This window comes from Girardinichthys multiradiatus, chromosome 7, assembly GCF_021462225.1.
Source record: "Girardinichthys multiradiatus isolate DD_20200921_A chromosome 7, DD_fGirMul_XY1, whole genome shotgun sequence".
In the NCBI taxonomy this organism is placed as follows: Eukaryota; Metazoa; Chordata; class Actinopteri; order Cyprinodontiformes; family Goodeidae; genus Girardinichthys; species Girardinichthys multiradiatus.
The window spans coordinates 16,525,724-16,543,331 of NC_061800.1; the positions used below are offsets into that span (position 1 = coordinate 16,525,724).

The following is a 17,608-nucleotide window of genomic DNA, read 5'->3' on the forward strand; positions in this document are numbered from 1 at the left end:
GAGATGCACCTGTGAACCTTAATGTTTCATCCTGACCAAGTGATGCTGTGATCCTCCACCTTAAGGCATGACATCATTGAAGCATCTCCCTAGTCTGTGTGGGGGTGGCGGGCCGTTCAGTAAAGCAGACGCTGAATGCATGGCTGTGGTAGAAGGCGTCTGCATTTAATCGTCGTTTTGTTTTGCTTCAGTCTATTTGAAACCACATGGAAACACCAGGAATAGAGGATGTTTCGCTACGCCACGACGTTTAGTCGTCGTCATCTGCGAGAAAACGACGAGTGTCTGCATGAACCACCGGCGTTCATTTATCCGCCCAAGCCTTTGGCACTCGAACGCACCATCCGCTGTGGATACTGCCGGTGTGAAGATGCGTTAAAATTAAAATAAAGAGTCGTCTGCTGCCCTGCGTTGCTCGTACAAGGCGCCTCTTATGGCTTTTATCAACAGGACGACATAAGAACCCTCAACACACCACAGCCCGGGTAGATATGGCAGTCAGCATAACGGAGCCGCTCTGTCAGCCCTGCATCTATCATGAAGACTTTAAAGGTAAGACTCATATTTGAATTGAGGGTAATTTCGTGGAACAATTATAGTTATGTGTGGTAGAACTTCGTCCTGCGGGCTTTGTCTGCGTCCCAAAAACTGACCACTCCCCTCCTGTCATATCAAACAGCCCATAGAGGACTGATGCATGCGCCCCAGACTGGTGGTGGCAACTCTGTGTGCAGCTTTGTATTGACTGGGTGGTAGATGGTTAAAAAAAACAACAACAAAAAAACAAGGTGGTGATGTGATGTGGTTTGGTGTGGTCAGTGGAGCTACAGATGAGACGACCTCTGATTCCTATCCAACTGAGTCCTGAGCAGGTGGGGCTTGAGATGCTGTGTCTCTGTGGACAACTGGACCTCCTCATCAGGGCGCAGACGCAACAGGTAGGCTGACCCCTGACCTCTTAATGCGCAAAGGACATCACATCTTAAAAGGGCAAACAGTTCTCCTAAAATGGCAGGTTTTTATTAAGTAAGCTAAAAGGTTGTCCATGATGAAACTGTTAAAATGGGAAACAGATCGTGAGGAAAACTGTAAGAAAAAGCGTACAATAACCTAAGTATTTATGTGCAAACACCCTTAAATTAATATTTTGTTGGACCACCTTTGTCTCCCATGTCTTCGCAATCTTTCTCCACTCTAGCTGGCAAAGGTTCTCCAAATAATAAATGTCACATCAGGGGTGGAATAGGTTTGACATTTACCATAGTCAATGTTTTTACATTACAAAAACCGTGGCACTTTAGTAGCAAGGTGTACACTGTTGAGGCTGTGAATCTCTTCCAAGGTCTTCTAAAAGTCTTTCAGTGTTTGTGGACATTGGCAACAACTTTTGCACATAAAGTCAGAAAAACATTTTTAATCATGGTTCATATAGAATAAACTGGATTTACATCTGCTTTTCTAACTCATCAAACTGTTTTTCAAGCCTATTTTATTTAACCTGTGAATTGTATTCATCTTGCAGTTCCAGGAGCAGTTAGGACAAGGCTGTAGTCCAGAGGAGTCAGACACATTTCAGACTCAAGGTATGATGCCAACAAACTTCAAGGATGATTTTAGCTTTGTTAAACTCTGCGTATTTAATTTTTGTTCTCTATTCTGTTAGGATCAGAGATTCTTGACCAAATGCTGCAGTGCCTTGAACATCTACCAAAGCCTATGCCACAGCTAGAGGTATTACACCTAACAGTATTACCCTACTAAAATAGGAAACGTTTTTTCATTTATTTTATTTGTCCTGGCACACATTTTCTCAGGACTACCTTGACATGGTGGGTCTGTCGGCCATGTTTCCTCGCGTTGAGGTCTTCCTTATTCAAGGCAGTCCTGTTGACATGCTGGACCGGCCGCTGATGGATGGTGAGAAATCCAGCTGAGAAAGCTTAAATTATTCCTAACCAAGTGACATTATCTGTTACTACCATAAACATAGGTGGGTTATTATTATGACCTTAATACAGTGTCTAAACATGTCATTATACGTGACCCATTTGTGCCAGTTGTGTTTCTTACTTTGCTTGATAGCCGTGCATGAAGATTTGAAATCAAAACGCGAGCTTGTCTCTGTTGTCTTTTAATATTTTTTATAAATACAACTACCCTAACATTTAGAATTGGCTTTCGTATTCTGTCCCAATACAACCACAAGTAAAATATATTTTATTTGGATTTTATGTGAAAGACCAACATATAGTTGTAAAGGGGAAGGACAATGATCTATGTTATATATGGTGACACATGTTGGTGGCAGCATGGTTCTGTGGGAATGCTTGTCTTCATCTGCTTAATGTAGGGTAATAATTAAAGAAAATCTGTAAGAGGCTACAAAAGAGTTCAAAGTGGTACAGAGATTCACCTTCCAGCAGGACAACAACCTTGAATATCCAGACAGAGCTGCAATGGAATAGTTCAGATTAAAGCATTTTGATCTTCTAAAATGGTGCTGTCAATGTCTGGAACTATACCCAATTGTGAATTTGTGTCAAGTTTTGAAAACTAACGTTTTCATATGCTCTCTATCCAAATTCTGTAATCCAGAATGGGCACAATTTACAGTTCAGAAATGTTAAACATTTCTGAATCACAAATTTCTATTTTTGTTAGCAAAAATCACGTATCATTTTTCAACTACCTCACAATCAAGCGCTACTTTGTGTTGGTCTGTCATAGAGAATCCCAACAAAAAACATGGAAGGTTTTGGTTGCAACATTACAAAATGCTAAAAAGTTTTGCATACCGCTTCCTGTTGCGCCCTGCTGCCGGCACCAATCTTCATTTTTGTCCCTGTTACAGAATACTCCTTCCATGTCGCCAAACTGAACCAGCTGCTGGTACTGAGCCAGCAGCTGGAGGATGACATCAGACACCTGGGTAGTCATAAATACATAGCTCACCAGCTCTCTGTTATATATGTAAGACGAGTGAAACTGCCTTCTGCTTTCTTTTGATTAATTCTTTTCAGTCTTCTAAACTGTTGTGCTTGTTCCTTAACGTCTCTGTTTTATTTCTTTTTTGAAGCACGTCATCAGTTCTTTCAGGGGAATCCAGGTCTTTTCAGAAATAAAGAAGTCTATTGAGACCAACTTCAAACAGATGAAGCAATCTCTGGTGGTGGAGGAAGGCTGCAGGCATGAGCCTCAGCTGACGGCTCATTACATCAGCTGGTGAGTAGAAGCCTTTGGGTTGAGTGGAGATTATGATGATGATTAATCCAGTGACAATCTGATTAAGGGGCCATGTTCTGTTCCCTCTTGTAGGATATTAGAAACAACTCAAAGCCTAACATCGCTGGTTCTGTCACTGCCAGAGGAGCTGAAGGAGGACCTTCATCAGGCCTTCACCTTTGTGTCTCAGTTCTTGTCCTGAACCTGAATCATTCCAGCAAACATCCCAGGATCTCAAGTTAGGATCCTGCTACTAAATGTCCTGAACTTTGACTGACTCTAAAAAGGTGCTAAGCCGTTCGATTCAACTCAATGAGCTGTGATAAATGAGCTGGGTAGCCTAGTTAATTTGCAGATAATGTCAAGTTTTTGTTATTTTGTCATTCTAAGCTTGGCTTTTGGTGGTACTTATGTTGAGTTGGTTGTTTGGGACTGAATGACCACTTCATGAAGCCCTCCTTTCACTACTGTCATTACAATTGTTTTAATAACGTGAAAAAGTAAAACTGGATAAAAATGGTGTGGTGTTTGCTCTGTTATGACAGGACAACCAGATGTAATTGGATTACAATTAACCGAACAAGCTTCCTTTACTCACTCGATAAACATATGTAAAAAGGGTATATAATTCTGGAATAGCTGTTTCATCAAATTAAATACTCTATCTGTGTCTTATCATCACACATAACCATGTTTTTCATTGATTGACGGAAAACCAGACTAAGCTTTTCCTGGTTTCGGTTGGTTATGATTACCAAAATAATTTCTTTAGACTAGCAGGGTAATTTTTTTTTAACTTTCTTGAAATTCAGAAGTTTACATACATTTACTTAGTATTTAGTAGAGTTGTTTTTTAAACTCTATAACTTGGGTCAAATGTTTTAGGTAACGTTTCACAATCTTCACAGTGGTTAATTACACAATAGTTTGAAATTTGGTCCACTGGTGTTGCTGAGTCAGGTTTGTTGGTTACTTTGCTCACACACTTTCTATGGGACTGAGATCAGGTGTTTGTGATGGCCATTCCAAACCATTGAATGTGTAGCCCTGTGTAGCTAATTTGATGCAATGCATGGGGTCAAAGTCCTTTTAGATCTATTTGTGCCCAAGTTAACTTCCTGGCTGATGTCTTGAGATGTTGCTTCAATATTTTCACAAATGTTCTTTCCCTATGATGCCATTTATTTTGTGAAGTTCACAAATCCTCCTTGCAGCAAAACACACATGTTGCTGGCACCCCTATACTTTACAGTTAGAATGGTGTTCTTAGGTTTGTAAGCTTCCCTCTTTTTCCTCACAGGACCACAGGACATGTCATAAGAAATTAATATCTTTGTCCCTGAGTGCATTTGCAAACTGGCATGTGGCTTTTTGTGCTGCTTTGGAGCAATGGCTTCCTCCTCACCGAGTGGCATTTCAGTCCATGTCGGTACAGGATTTGTTTCATCGTGTTAAAAGACACTCTCCAACCAGCTTTAGCCTGCATCTTCACAGGCTCCGTTGCTTTTGACATGGAATTGATACAACAGTCTGTCCCATGATTGTGTAGACGGTAGACCAAAACATGGACATAAAAGAGCATTCCTGTGACAACAACAAAAGCAAAAAACTTTTACATTTGCCCTTTTTAATGGTCAAATTTTCTGAGAAACCAAAATTATTGTTTGTATTAGCTGTAAGCCAGAATCATCAAAATCAACTAAAATTAACACGAGATATATGACTGTGTGTAATCAATCTGTAATACATTACTTTCAGTAAATTCCAGCATCTGTTTATAAACGTCTAACCGTCACGCTACGTGCCAAAAATAGCTAAATAGCTCCCCCTGCTGGTGAAGCGGCGTAAAACGAGGAGATACCACCACAGCTCCCCTCTGAATTTGGTTCTCTCGAGTTCCTAATTAAAATACACGCGAGGCAGATGCGAGTCCGGTTATTAAGGGAACCATGAAGTATTAGCAGCAACTATAACGCAGTTAGCTTCTGTTGACATAGACACGGTTCGTCACCATACGTCACCATACGTTCATGACGTATGTCTTCGTCCAGATGTGCCGCAGCTGTAGCCGCAAAAAACCAAAACCGGACGGCGCGTGCCTGTCTGCTGCCACAGCCGCATCGGGAGGGACGTAACGGTTGCTGACGTCTCGGAGCAGCCTATTAGGTCTCTCCATTTGAGTTCGTAGCCAATCAGCTCGGGTTAGGCTGTCCGACAGCTTGACTGTGAGAGTTGGGGGCGACGAGGGAGGAAATGCGAGGAAACCGTTGAATGTTTTCACTCTGCCAAGCTGCAGGTTAAAACCAAAGCAGCAATCTGCATTGCAAATCTATAATCCCGTCTAATGGAGGTAAGTTTGGAAGATATAACAGCGACGTGTAGGTCATCGTCTACGTGTTGTCAGGTGTTGTAGCTGTTTATCGGATTAAAAAAAGCAATTGACATTCTTTAAAATTTCACGGATCACATTGAGGTTTTTGTTGAAACACATATTGAATATAAATTGTACAGTTTAACCTTCTGTTTCTTCACATCTGCTATGCCCAGTTTTGTTTGAGGCACTGAGACCCGACCAGCTGCTCTTAGAGAAAGAGGCAAAGTTGCGAGCTTTTGTTATTGTTTACAAACATAAATTGTTTCTTCGCACTAGGATCCCGCCAGAGCTCCCTCTGATCACACCATGGTGAATCCAGTGTGAAGATCTAAGGAGGAAATGATACCAGAACCGTCTGCATCCAGGTCTTCAGAGAAAAAGTAACTATCAGTTACTAAAGCTGTGGCGGCTCTATGTTTTAATGCGGATTTAAATCTCCTTAATTTATGTGATCAAATGTAATGTTTTTTGACTTTCCAGTGCAAACCCTGAGGTTGAGGCCACCTCCTCCGGAGCTGTCAGTCACTCTGAGGACGAGTCTGGGAACGAGAACAGACAGAAGACTGTGGTGGGTTTCTACTCCTGACGCTTGTGCATGCTGTTTTCCTGCAGAAATGCACAAGCAAAGCAGAAAAACAGTTAACTAAAGCGATGAGTGTGAGGACTCTTTAATATTAACACGGTGCCTTGCGAAAGTATTCATGGCACTTGAACCTTTTCACATAATGTCACATAAAGACTTGAACGTTTTTATTAGGATTTTTGTGGTAGTTCAAACACAAAGTAGTTTAAAGTTTTCAAAAATGTTTCCAAGTAAAAAAAACCTGAAAGGTATGGCATGCATTTGTATTCAACCCCTCAACCCTTTGTTGAAACAACTTTCACTATAATTAAACTGCAGGTCTTTTGCAGCCATTTATTGGTTTTCCTTCTATAGGTTACCCTTTTAATAGCACTATCCATCTTATCATCAAGCACGACCAACTTCCCTCCATCTAACAGGTCCTTCTCAAAATATTAGCATATTGTGATAAAGTTCATTATTTTCCATAATGTAATGATGAAAATTTAACATTCATATATTTTAGATTCATTGCACACTAACTGAAATATTTCAGGTCTTTTATTGTCTTAATACGGATGATTTTGGCATACAGCTCATGAAAACCCAAAATTCCTATCTCACAAAATTAGCATATCATTAAAAGGGTCTCTAAACGAGCTATGAACCTAATCATCTGAATCAACGAGTTAACTCTAAACACCTGCAAAAGATTCCTGAGGTCTTTAAAACTCCCAGCCTGGTTCATCACTCAAAACCCCAATCATGGGTAAGACTGCCGACCTGACTGCTGTCCAGAAGGCCACTATTGACACCCTCAAGCAAGAGGGTAAGACACAGAAAGACATTTCTGAACGAATAGGCTGTTCCCAGAGTGCTGTATCAAGGCACCTCAGTGGGAAGTCTGTGGGAAAGAAAAAGTGTGGCAGAAAACGCTGCACAACGAGAAGAGGTGACCGGACCCTGAGGAAGATTGTGGAGAAGGGCCGATTCCAGACCTTGGGGGACCTGCGGAAGCAGTGGACTGAGTCTGGAGTAGAAACATCCAGAGCCACCGTGCACAGGCGTGTGCAGGAAATGGGCTACAGGTGCCGCATTCCCCAGGTCAAGCCACTTTTGAACCAGAAACAGCGGCAGAAGCGCCTGACCTGGGCTACAGAGAAGCAGCACTGGACTGTTGCTCAGTGGTCCAAAGTACTTTTTTCGGATGAAAGCAAATTCTGCATGTCATTCAGAAATCAAGGTGCCAGAGTCTGGAGGAAGACTGGGGAGAAGGAAATGACAAAATGCCAGAAGTCCAGTGTCAAGTACCCACAGTCAGTGATGGTCTGGGGTGCCGTGTCAGCTGCTGGTGTTGGTCCACTGTGTTTTATCAAGGGCAGGGTCAATGCAGCTAGCTATCAGGAGATTTTGGAGCACTTCATGCTTCCATCTGCTGAAAAGCTTTATGGAGATGAAGATTTCATTTTTCAGCACGACCTGGCACCTGCTCACAGTGCCATAACCACTGGTAAATGGTTTACTGACCATGGTATCACTGTGCTCAATTGGCCTGCCAACTCTCCTGACCTGAACCCCATAGAGAATCTGTGGGATATTGTGAAGAGAACGTTGAGAGACTCAAGACCCAACACTCTGGATGAGCTAAAGGCCGCTATCGAAGCATCCTGGGCCTCCATAAGACCTCAGCAGTGCCACAGGCTGATTGCCTCCATGCCACGCCGCATTGAAGCAGTCATTTCTGCCAAAGGATTCCCGACCAAGTATTGAGTGCTTAACTGTACATGATTATTTGAAGGTTGATGTTTTTTGTATTAAAAACACTTTTCTTTTATTGGTCGGATGAAATATGCTAATTTTGTGAGATAGGAATTTTGGGTTTTCATGAGCTGTATGCCAAAATCATCCGTATTAAGACAATAAAAGACCTGAAATATTTCAGTTAGTGTGCAATGAATCTAAAATACATGAATGTTAAATTTTCATCATGACATTATGGAAAATAATGAACTTTATCACAATATGCTAATATTTTGAGAAGGACCTGTACAAGAAAAGTATTCACACATCAAGGTGCTGCCACCTACATCTTTCACTGTTGCATGTTGTTCTATAACCCCCGCTTTAACCTTCTCCAAAACCTTTTCCCTGACCTTTCTGATGTATTCCTAGTTCCTCATGATGCTGTTTGTTCACTAATGTTCTCTAACAAACCCGCGTGACCTTCACAGAGGAGCGGGATTAATGCTGACATTAAATCATGCAAGGGAAACTGTTGTTAGCAACTATTCCATAGTTGTTTGTCCTGAATTGCTCTGTGATGGACTGGCAATCTGTCCAGGGTGTATCCCACCTCTCGCCCAATGATTGCTGGAGATAGGCATCAGCCACCTTTGACCCTGCAAGGATAAGCAGGAATAGACAATGAATGGGTGGATAAATTACTCACTGGCTGACTATTTGCTATTAAGGTGACTTCTGAAAGCAATTGGCTGCACTTGGTTTTATTTAGGGTTGTCGTATTACATGGAGCTGAATACAAATGAAGGCCACATCTTATGATACACTTGATCTTGTTCATCAAATATAATTTGGTGTATTTCAAATTCAGATTCATACTGGCTCCCCTCAGGGCTGTGTCCTTTGCTCCCTTGCTTTTCATTATGTTACACTGACACCTGCTGGTCCTCTCACACAGACAGCCATCTTGTGAAATTCTCAGATGACTTTACTGTTGTCTTACTGCACGGTTCTTTAGGGTGACCAGTCAGATAATGGTAGTGTATTGTCTAGATTTGTCGAATGCTGTGACCTTCCTTGATGTTATCGTAGACAAGAAATTGATCATTGACCTCAAGAAAATTCATGTGGTACAAAAAGCCAGCATCATCCATGGTAAAGAAGTAAATATTGGACAGAATTACAAGTATTTGGGAACAGTCTGACTTACAGTTGCTAATGAGGCTCAACACCTTTGGTGTTTGTAAAAATATACAATGCAGCTTTTACTGTTTCTTTATTGAGTGGCTGTTTAACTTCTCTTTTTGAAGTTGTTGTGTTAAGTAGAAAAGTAATTTGAATGACATTGCTAAGATCATTGGAGCCCAGCAGGAATACCTGAGCCTTTTGTCTTTTATAAAATGTTTCTCATCGGGCCTTTATACCCTGCCCCAAATGTGACGAGCCTAGCAGGTCATGTATTTCCTGTTAGTGTTACTCTGTTATTTAATCGTAAAATCAGGCACTGGACTCATCGGATCTGCACTCGGTGTCTGAATACATATTTAACCATCATTTAGTATTTAGTCTTTGTAACAAACGGGCCTAACTGCTATTTGAATTGCCCACTGGAAATACAAAAGTTATTTTAATCTGAATCTGAATAGTAGAATTATGCCTTGCTCTTTGAAAGCTGTCCAGACTGAAAGTGGTTCATAAGGTCATTTTACACTAGTAAGCAGAACTGTTGCATTTCAGGTTTTCAAATGTAAAATTCTAATTATCTTGTTTATCTATAAAGACCAACTTTTAAACTTTTTGACAGTGATCTCATTTTGGAAATCTCTGCAGACCTCTGGAAATGTTTAAGCATTTGCCATGATTCACTGCACTGTAATTTCCATTATGACATTATGAATTGTATCTTTGATTTGCTAGAAATCTCATTCATGTCTGGATTATAATAAACTGAAAATGTAACTGTTCAGAGACGAAGAAAAAGAGCATGCAGTGTCCCGGGGAATGTCAAGCGCAAACAAGCCAGAGCCAGCGGCAGCAGTGTCAGAAAGACACGGGGCAAACATGCCAAGGAGAAGCAGGTGGAGGCCGTCACCCTGTTTGAGGTGATCACAATGGGCAGGAGTGCCATCCAGGTAAGATGGCTTACCCAGCATACCCTGCTAGTAGACATCTACTTCAATAAAGCATCCTAAACTGAAGGAGGATTTTTATTGGGATAGTTTTGTTGTTGTATTTTTTATTTTTTTAAGTTGTAGAAGGTAAGCAGGGGTGACATCAGCAGGAAAAGTGTTTTTGTTACAGTGAAATCCAACAATTTCAAAATAGTCTGGGTATATGTGAAAAAGTAATTGCACCTTGTATCTAATACCTAGCTGTGCTATGCTTTGTGGCAACAGTTCAATTCAGTTTCAGTTCAGTTCAGTTTTATTTATATAGCGCCAATTCACAACACATGTCGTCTCAAGGTACTTCACAAAGAGTTTGGAATGGTGCGGGGTCTTTGGGGAGGTTAGAATAAACTACTGAGTGTTAGAGTTTGGCGATTTTAGAACGGGCCACGTTCTAACATTCCAATTAATCCTAACCATTAAACAGTGCAGTCAGATTAAGTTATTTATTCAAATTGGTTAAAAACGTTTTTCTATCTAAGGAAACCCAGCAGATTGCATCCAGTCAGTGACTTGTAGCAGTCTCTGAGCATGCATGTAGCGACAGTGGAGAGTAAAAACTCCCTTTTAACAGGAACCAGGCTCAGTGTGAGCGGCCATCTGCCAAGACTGACTGAGGGTTTGAGAGAACAGAGCAGAGACACAAGAGAACACAGAAGCACTGATCCAGGAGTACTTTCTATGGGAAGGAAAAGTAAATGTTACTGGATGTAGCTCTTTTAGTGGTTTTATCTAGGAAGAAAAAAAAGATAAACTCTGTGCCAGTTTTCAAGTTTAGAGTATGAGAGAGCACATAGAGTTAGTTACAGTAAAGCTCAGTCAATCGCCATGTCTGGGAGAGAGAAAGGGTTAAACAGTAAAAGACAGGGCTATGTGGATCATCGGTAGAGGGTGAGCATTAAGTTGTTCCCAGCAGAAGCTTGGACGATGCCCCCTTCCAGGAAGGTGTCACAGGTAGATACAGAGTCAGGCCAGGTGTAGCTTCTAGGAAGAGAAAAGAGAGAGAACAAAGCTAAAAGCTGAAATAACTGCAAATAATGCAGAATTGGAGAGTAGTGTGAGAATGTATTGAAGAGGGTGAAAGTGGCAGCATAACTACAGAGATAGCTCAGGATAAACTAAGCCACTCTAACTATAAGCTTTATCAAAAAGGAAAGTTTTAAGCCTAGCCTTAAAAGTAGACAGGATGTCTGTCTCACGGACTAAAACTGGGAGCTGGTTCCACAGGAGGGGAGCCTGATAACTAAAGGATCTGCCTCCCATTCTACTTCTAGAGACTCTAGGAACCACCAGTAAACCTGCAGTCTGAGAACGAAGTCCCCTGTTAGGAACATATGGAACAATCAGATCTCTGATGTATGATGGAGCTAGATCATTAAGGGCTTTATATGTGAGGAGGAGAATTTTAAATTATATTCTGGATTTAACAGGGAGCCAATGAAGGGAAGCTAAAATAGGAGAAATATGATCTCTCTTTTTAATTTTCATCAGAACTCTTGCTGCAGCATTTTGAATCAGCTGAAGGCTTTTAACTGCATTTTGTGGACATCCTGATAGTAAAGAATTACAATAGTCCAGCCTTGAATTGACAAATGCATGGACTAGTTTTTCCGTGTCACTCCTAGATAGGATATTTCTAATTTTGGCAATGTTCTGGAGGTGAAAGAAGGAAATCCTAGAAACCTGTTTAATATGGGATTTAAATTACATGTCCTGGTCAAAAATAACACCAAGGTTTTTTACTTTATTATCGGAGGTCAATTTAATGCCATCCAGGTTAAGTGATTGACTAAGCAGTTTCTTTTTTAAAGACTCCGGTCCAAAAATGACAACTTCTGTCTTGTCTGAATTTAGAAACAGAAAATTTAAAGTCATTCAAGTTTTTATATCTTCAAGACATGCTTGTAGTCTATCTAACTGGTTGGGTTCATCAGGATTTATGGATAAGTAAAGCTGAGTATCATCAGCATAACAGTGAAAATATATTCATGCTGCCTGATAATTTGACCTATTGGAAGCATACATATAGTAAAGAGAATTGGCCCAAGTACTGAACCCTGTGGTGCTCCACAATTAACCCTGGAGTTTAAAGATTATTTATCATTTACATGAACAAACTGGAATCTGTCAGACAAATAAGATTTAAACCAGCCTAGCGCTGTTCCCCTGATCCCTACAGCATATTCCAGGCTTTCTAAGAGAATATCGTGATCGGCTGTATCAAATGCAGCACTGAGATCTAACAGAACCAGTATAGACACATGTCCATTATCTGAGGCCATAAAAATATCATTAGTGACTTTCAGCAGAGTTGTTTCAGTGCTATGATGAGCTCTGAAGCCTGACTGAAACTCTTCAAACAGGTCATTGCCGTGTAAATGTTCACACATTTGATTAGCAACTATTTTCTCAAGAATTTTAGATAAGAATGGAAGATTGGATATAGGTGTGTAATTTTTCAAGTCATCTCGATCAAGCGAAGGTTTCTTAAGTAAAGGTTTAATTACAGCTACCTTAAAAGCCTGTGGTACATATCCATTGACTAAAGATAGATTAATCATACCTAAAATGGGGCTGGTAATCAGAGGGAACACTTCCTTAAATAATATGGTTGGGATTGGGTCTAACATACAAGTTGAAGGTTTAGATGAAGCTAATATTTTTGATAACTCAGGAAGCTCCACAGGATCAAAACAGTCCAAACACAAATCAGGTTCTACAGTTACTTCCAATGTTGTCTCACTTGCTGAGGATGAAGTAATCGTCTTCGATTACCTGTCAGCTCCACTCAAGTTTTTGTGATAACTGGAAATAAATCATTTACATCCCTGTGGGGGAATTTTAGTTCACTCTCCTTGTAAATGCTTCAATTCAGCCACACTTTAGGATTAATTAAGATCATGTCAATGCATCTCAAAGTCCAGACCTTGACTAGGTCACTATAAAATCATAATTTAGTTTTTTCATCAATTATAGCAAGTCGTCCAGGTTCTAAAGCCCCAATGCAGCCCACTAACGACAACATGTTGGATCCTTGGCGTGATGTATTTTTCTGGAAAGCTGTTTAGTTTTTCAGCAGATGTAACAGTATGCAGTCCTTCCCAAAAACTTTACTTATGTCTCATCTTCCATAGAATATTTTTGCAAAAGTTTTGAGTATCATCAAGATGTTTTTTTGAGAATGTGAGTTGTTTTGGTCAATGGTGGTTTTCTCCTTTCCAACGGATTACATTTTTGCCCAGCTTCTTTCCTGTTGTTGAATCATGAACACTGACTGAGGCACATGAGGCCTGCATTGCTATAGATGCTACTCGGAATGACTCATTGATGCACTCCTGGAGCGATTTTGGTGGGCCGGACCAACCTGAGAAGGTCCACCACTGTTCCATGTAATCTCCATTTGTGGATAATTGCTCTCAGTGTGGTTTGTTGGAGTCTCACAGACTATAGCTTTGTAGCCCTTCCCAGACTAACCAAGGGCAGTAATTGTATTTTCACATTGGGCCAGGTTGGATTGGATAGACTTTTTTCCCCTCATTTAAAGAAATTATCTATTTAAAAATGCTTTTTTTTACTCAGATTATTTTTGATATTAAAATTAGTTTGGTGATCTGAATAACTGTAAGTGGGGAAAACCCTTTTCCCCAATCCTAAATGTGAAAGTAAATGTCTGATTGGTGATAAATGATTAAAGGAAAATAGATCTAACACTCAAGGTTCTTTCTATTAAATTAAGTTTAACCCTTAATTTAATAGAAAGAACCTCCAGATATATTTCAGTATAAATAAATATTGTTTGATGTGTAATCAGGCTGTGATGGACGATTGGATTGAAGCGTACGCGACGGACAGAGACTCGTCTCTGCTCGACCTCATCAGCTTCTTCATCCAGTGCTGTGGATGCAAAGGCAAGCAATGCCTACATCTTTGGACATTTTCAAGCTCCATCCAATAGTCAGAAACATGTCAGACATATAGAGCTGGTTTTACATGTGCTTCCTGCTGTTTCTCTAACTTTTGTAGGGGTGGTCACAGCAGAGATGTGCCAGAGCAAAGAGGACAAGGATGTGAGGAGTAAGATGGTCGAGGAGCTGGATGAGGTAAACACCTTTTACTTTGACTTATTGGATTTCCTCTATGATTATATAGGGAGGCGTGTTTTAACAGGCGTTCTTAAACAGACGTGGATGTCTGTGTGTTTCAGGCTGCTGGTTTGCAGTATAAGAGATTCCTTGCTTTTCCATGGATTCTGACAGTCACGTGGCCCATGGACGCAGTCAGTACCTGCTTTCTTTCACTAGCAGATTGTGTATTTGTTTAAAGGCTTCTTGCACCTTGGTGCTATGCATTTTATTTATTAAACTGTGATCATTGTTGTGTGTATAGATGTTCCATTCCAATTACTCTCTGTAGAAAAAAGTGTGGGACTGCATTGGCATAGCAAATAGCTTACACTCATAATGAACTCAGCATTGCTCCAAGGTATTTTATGCATCATTATTTAGACATTTTGTTCAGTTATTTTGAAAGATGCAACAGGAAGGAAGGAAGTTTTGGTTTAATGTTTAGTAGAGTTTCATGCAAAAGTTTGTAAAGTTCTTGTTTTTCACAAAAGTGAAAGTAAAAGGAGGCCAAATTTCCAAAAGGTGTATAGATTAAGGTATTTAGTTACGATGTGTTTAAGCCAGAGAAAAGATTTCAGGGCATTAAATTGTAAGTCTGTTCATTCCAGGTCTGTTTAAGAAATATCACCCTCTTGTAAAGTCATCGTCATCTCTCTTACTGTGAAATGTTTCCTGTGTCTCTGACTGAAAGCTGAGCCCAAAGCATGACAGTTGCTCCACCATGCAAAACTATGTTTTTGCATTGTCTTCTCTCCTAAAAGTTACACTCTGTTTGCTGATTGCTGCTGAAAACATTTTTAAAGTCTAACCTATTTCAGGACCCGAAGAAATTAGTTAGTTTTCTGCCTTGGAGCCCTAATAAACTAATTTAGGTTTGAGTTCATTTTTTTTACTCTGATGTTTTACAAAACAATACACTTTTTTTGATGCAAATGTCTTAAATAGTATGGCTTTGGGCTTTTAGTTTAATCTTCTATTGTCTTTCAGGTAATATAAAAATCTCATCTGGTTTACACTCAAGCTTGGATGCTGCATATTCAGTTTATTGTTGCTCTGCTTTAAGGTTCATATGGTGCTGGTTTAGTTAGAATGAATACCATTTTGCATGAAGGATCTGTTTCAAACCTATCTCGGATACTTTCACCTGAAACAAGTCACTGACTCACCCATCATTGGATCAAGTGAAAAGCACCAGGTCCTTCTATGAGAAACATGTTGTTTGACCTACTGTTTAGGAAAAGAAACTTGTTTTCCTAGTAGTTATTTGGAATGCAGAGATAGACTTAAAAAAAGAGGTCACCAATACCACCACTTTGTGGTGCTCTGCTGCTATACAGGTCCTTATCAAAATATTAGCATATTGTGATAAAGTTCATTATTTTCCATAATGTCAAGATGAAAATTTAACATTCATATATTTTAGATTCATTGCACACTAACTGAAATATTTCAGGTCTTTTATTGTCTTAATACGGATGATTTTGGCATACAGCTCATGAAAACCCAAAATTCCTATCTCACAAAATTAGCATATTTCATCTGACCAATAAAAGAAAAGTGTTTTTAATACAAAAAACGTCCACCTTCAAATAATCATGTACAGTTATTCACTGAATACTTGGTCGGGAATCCTTTTGCAGAAATGACTGCTTCAATGCGGCATGGCATGGAGGCAATCAGCCTGTGGCACTGCTGAGGTCTTATGGAGGCCCAGGATGCTTCGATAGCGGCCTTTAGCTCATCCAGAGTGTTGGGTCTTGAGTCTCTCAACGTTCTCTTCACAATATCCCACAGATTCTCTATGGGGTTCAGGTCAGGAGAGTTGGCAGGCCAATTGAGCACAGTGATACCATGGTCAGTAAACCATTTACCAGTGGTTTTGGCACTGTGAGCAGGTGCCAGGTCGTGCTGAAAAATGAAATCTTCATCTCCATAAAGCTTTTCAGCAGATGGAAGCATGAAGTGCTCCAAAATCTCCTGATAGCTAGCTGCATTGACCCTGCCCTTGATAAAACACAGTGGACCAACACCAGCAGCTGACACGGCACCCCAGACCATCACTGACTGTGGGTACTTGACACTGGACTTCTGGCATTTCCTTCTCCCCAGTCTTCCTCCAGACTCTGGCACCTTGATTTCCGAATGACATGCAGAATTTGCTTTCATCCGAAAAAAGTACTTTGGACCACTGAGCAACAGTCCAGTGCTGCTTCTCTGTAGCCCAGGTCAGGAGCTTCTGCCGCTGTTTCTGGTACAAAAGTGGCTTGACCTGGGGAATGCGGCACCTGTAGCCCATTTCCTGCACACGCCTGTGCACGGTGGCTCTGGATGTTTCTACTCCAGACTCAGTCCACTGCTTCCACAGGTCCCCCAAGGTCTGGAATCGGCCCTTCTCCACAATCTTCCTCAGGGTCCGGTCACCTCTTCTCGTTGTGCAGCGTTTTCTGCCACACTTTTTCCTTCCCACAGACTTCCCACTGAGGTGCCTTGATACAGCACTCTGGGAACAGCCTATTCATTCAGAAATTTCTTTCTGTGTCTTACCCTCTTGCTTGAGGGTGTCAATAGTGGCCTTCTGGACAGCGGTCAGGTCGGCAGTCTTACCCATGATTGGATGAGCTAAAGGCCGCTATCGAAGCATCCTGGGCCTCCATAAGACCTCAGCAGTGCCACAGGCTGATTGCCTCCATGCCACGCCGCATTGAAGCAGTCATTTCTGCCAAAGGATTCCCGATCAAGTATTGAGTGCATAACTGTACATGATTATTTGAAGGTTGACGTTTTTTGTATTAAAAACACTTTTCTTTTATTGGTCGGATGAAATATGCTAATTTTGTGAGATAGGAATTTTGGGTTTTCATGAGCTGTATGCCACAATCATCCGTATTAAGACAATAAAAGACCTGAAATATTTCAGTTAGTGTGCAATGAATCTAAAATATATGAATGTTAAATTTTCATCATGACATTATGGAAAATAATGAACTTTATCACAATATGCTAATATTTTGAGAAGGACCTGTATATCATGGCATTTGTCATTGTGTAAGGCTTCACAACAAACATGACATGAAGTAATAGTCACATTACTGCTGCTCGGTGATGTAATCCTCCTGTTTCCCTCTAAACTGCAGGATAGTGCAGAGTATCCTCTCGTGCAGTCCGGACCCTCCGCTCGCTGGTTTCACTCAGAGTTCTGTGACTTCGTGTCGGTGCTGGTGGCGCAGTGTCAGCACGGCGTCCTTTTTGACAGCTACCTGATGAACAGCCTCATCTCGCTGCTCACAGAGCTGTCGAACTCATTTGTGAGGGCGTTCAGACACACGTGCACGCTCGCAGGTAAGAGACGCGACACACGTGGATGCAACTATGGAAACCAGGGGGACAAAAAATGTGTGATTTAAAAAAAATTTATTTT

The 17,608-nt window shown here is 40.7% G+C and overlaps 2 protein-coding genes across 5 annotated transcripts in view; both read left to right on the forward strand.

The window, feature by feature from the left end:
* Nucleotides 1-73: 73 nt before the first annotated feature.
* Nucleotides 74-3,897, forward strand: si:ch211-218d20.15. 2 transcript variants are annotated; one of them, XM_047370879.1, is made up of 8 exons: nucleotides 74-552; nucleotides 820-938; nucleotides 1,523-1,583; nucleotides 1,664-1,731; nucleotides 1,815-1,917; nucleotides 2,852-2,970; nucleotides 3,077-3,222; nucleotides 3,316-3,897. In XM_047370879.1, the coding sequence occupies exons 1-8, from the start codon at nucleotides 492-494 to the stop codon at nucleotides 3,422-3,424; spliced, it is 786 nt and encodes a 261-aa protein (XP_047226835.1). In that variant the 5' UTR covers nucleotides 74-491; the 3' UTR covers nucleotides 3,425-3,897. The 2 variants fall into 2 exon arrangements, with proteins under 2 accessions (XP_047226835.1, XP_047226836.1); XM_047370880.1 differs by lacking the exon at nucleotides 820-938.
* A 1,437-nt stretch (nucleotides 3,898-5,334) lies between these two features.
* The window catches only part of si:ch211-269e2.1 (cohesin subunit SA-2), a 30,322-nt gene continuing 18,048 nt past the window's right edge, over nucleotides 5,335-17,608 (forward strand). For 2 of the 3 annotated variants that reach the window (XM_047371357.1, XM_047371358.1), the window contains exons 1-8: nucleotides 5,336-5,572; nucleotides 5,873-5,976; nucleotides 6,077-6,164; nucleotides 9,866-10,030; nucleotides 13,878-13,974; nucleotides 14,090-14,166; nucleotides 14,271-14,342; nucleotides 17,325-17,529. In XM_047371357.1, coding sequence (XP_047227313.1) covers nucleotides 5,936-5,976; nucleotides 6,077-6,164; nucleotides 9,866-10,030; nucleotides 13,878-13,974; nucleotides 14,090-14,166; nucleotides 14,271-14,342; nucleotides 17,325-17,529 — 745 coding nt within the window. In that variant the 5' untranslated portion in view covers nucleotides 5,336-5,572; nucleotides 5,873-5,935. Of the gene's footprint in view, nucleotides 5,573-5,872; nucleotides 5,977-6,076; nucleotides 6,165-9,865; nucleotides 10,031-13,877; nucleotides 13,975-14,089; nucleotides 14,167-14,270; nucleotides 14,343-17,324; nucleotides 17,530-17,608 lie in introns of all 3 variants that reach the window. The other variant, XM_047371359.1, reaches the window with a different exon arrangement.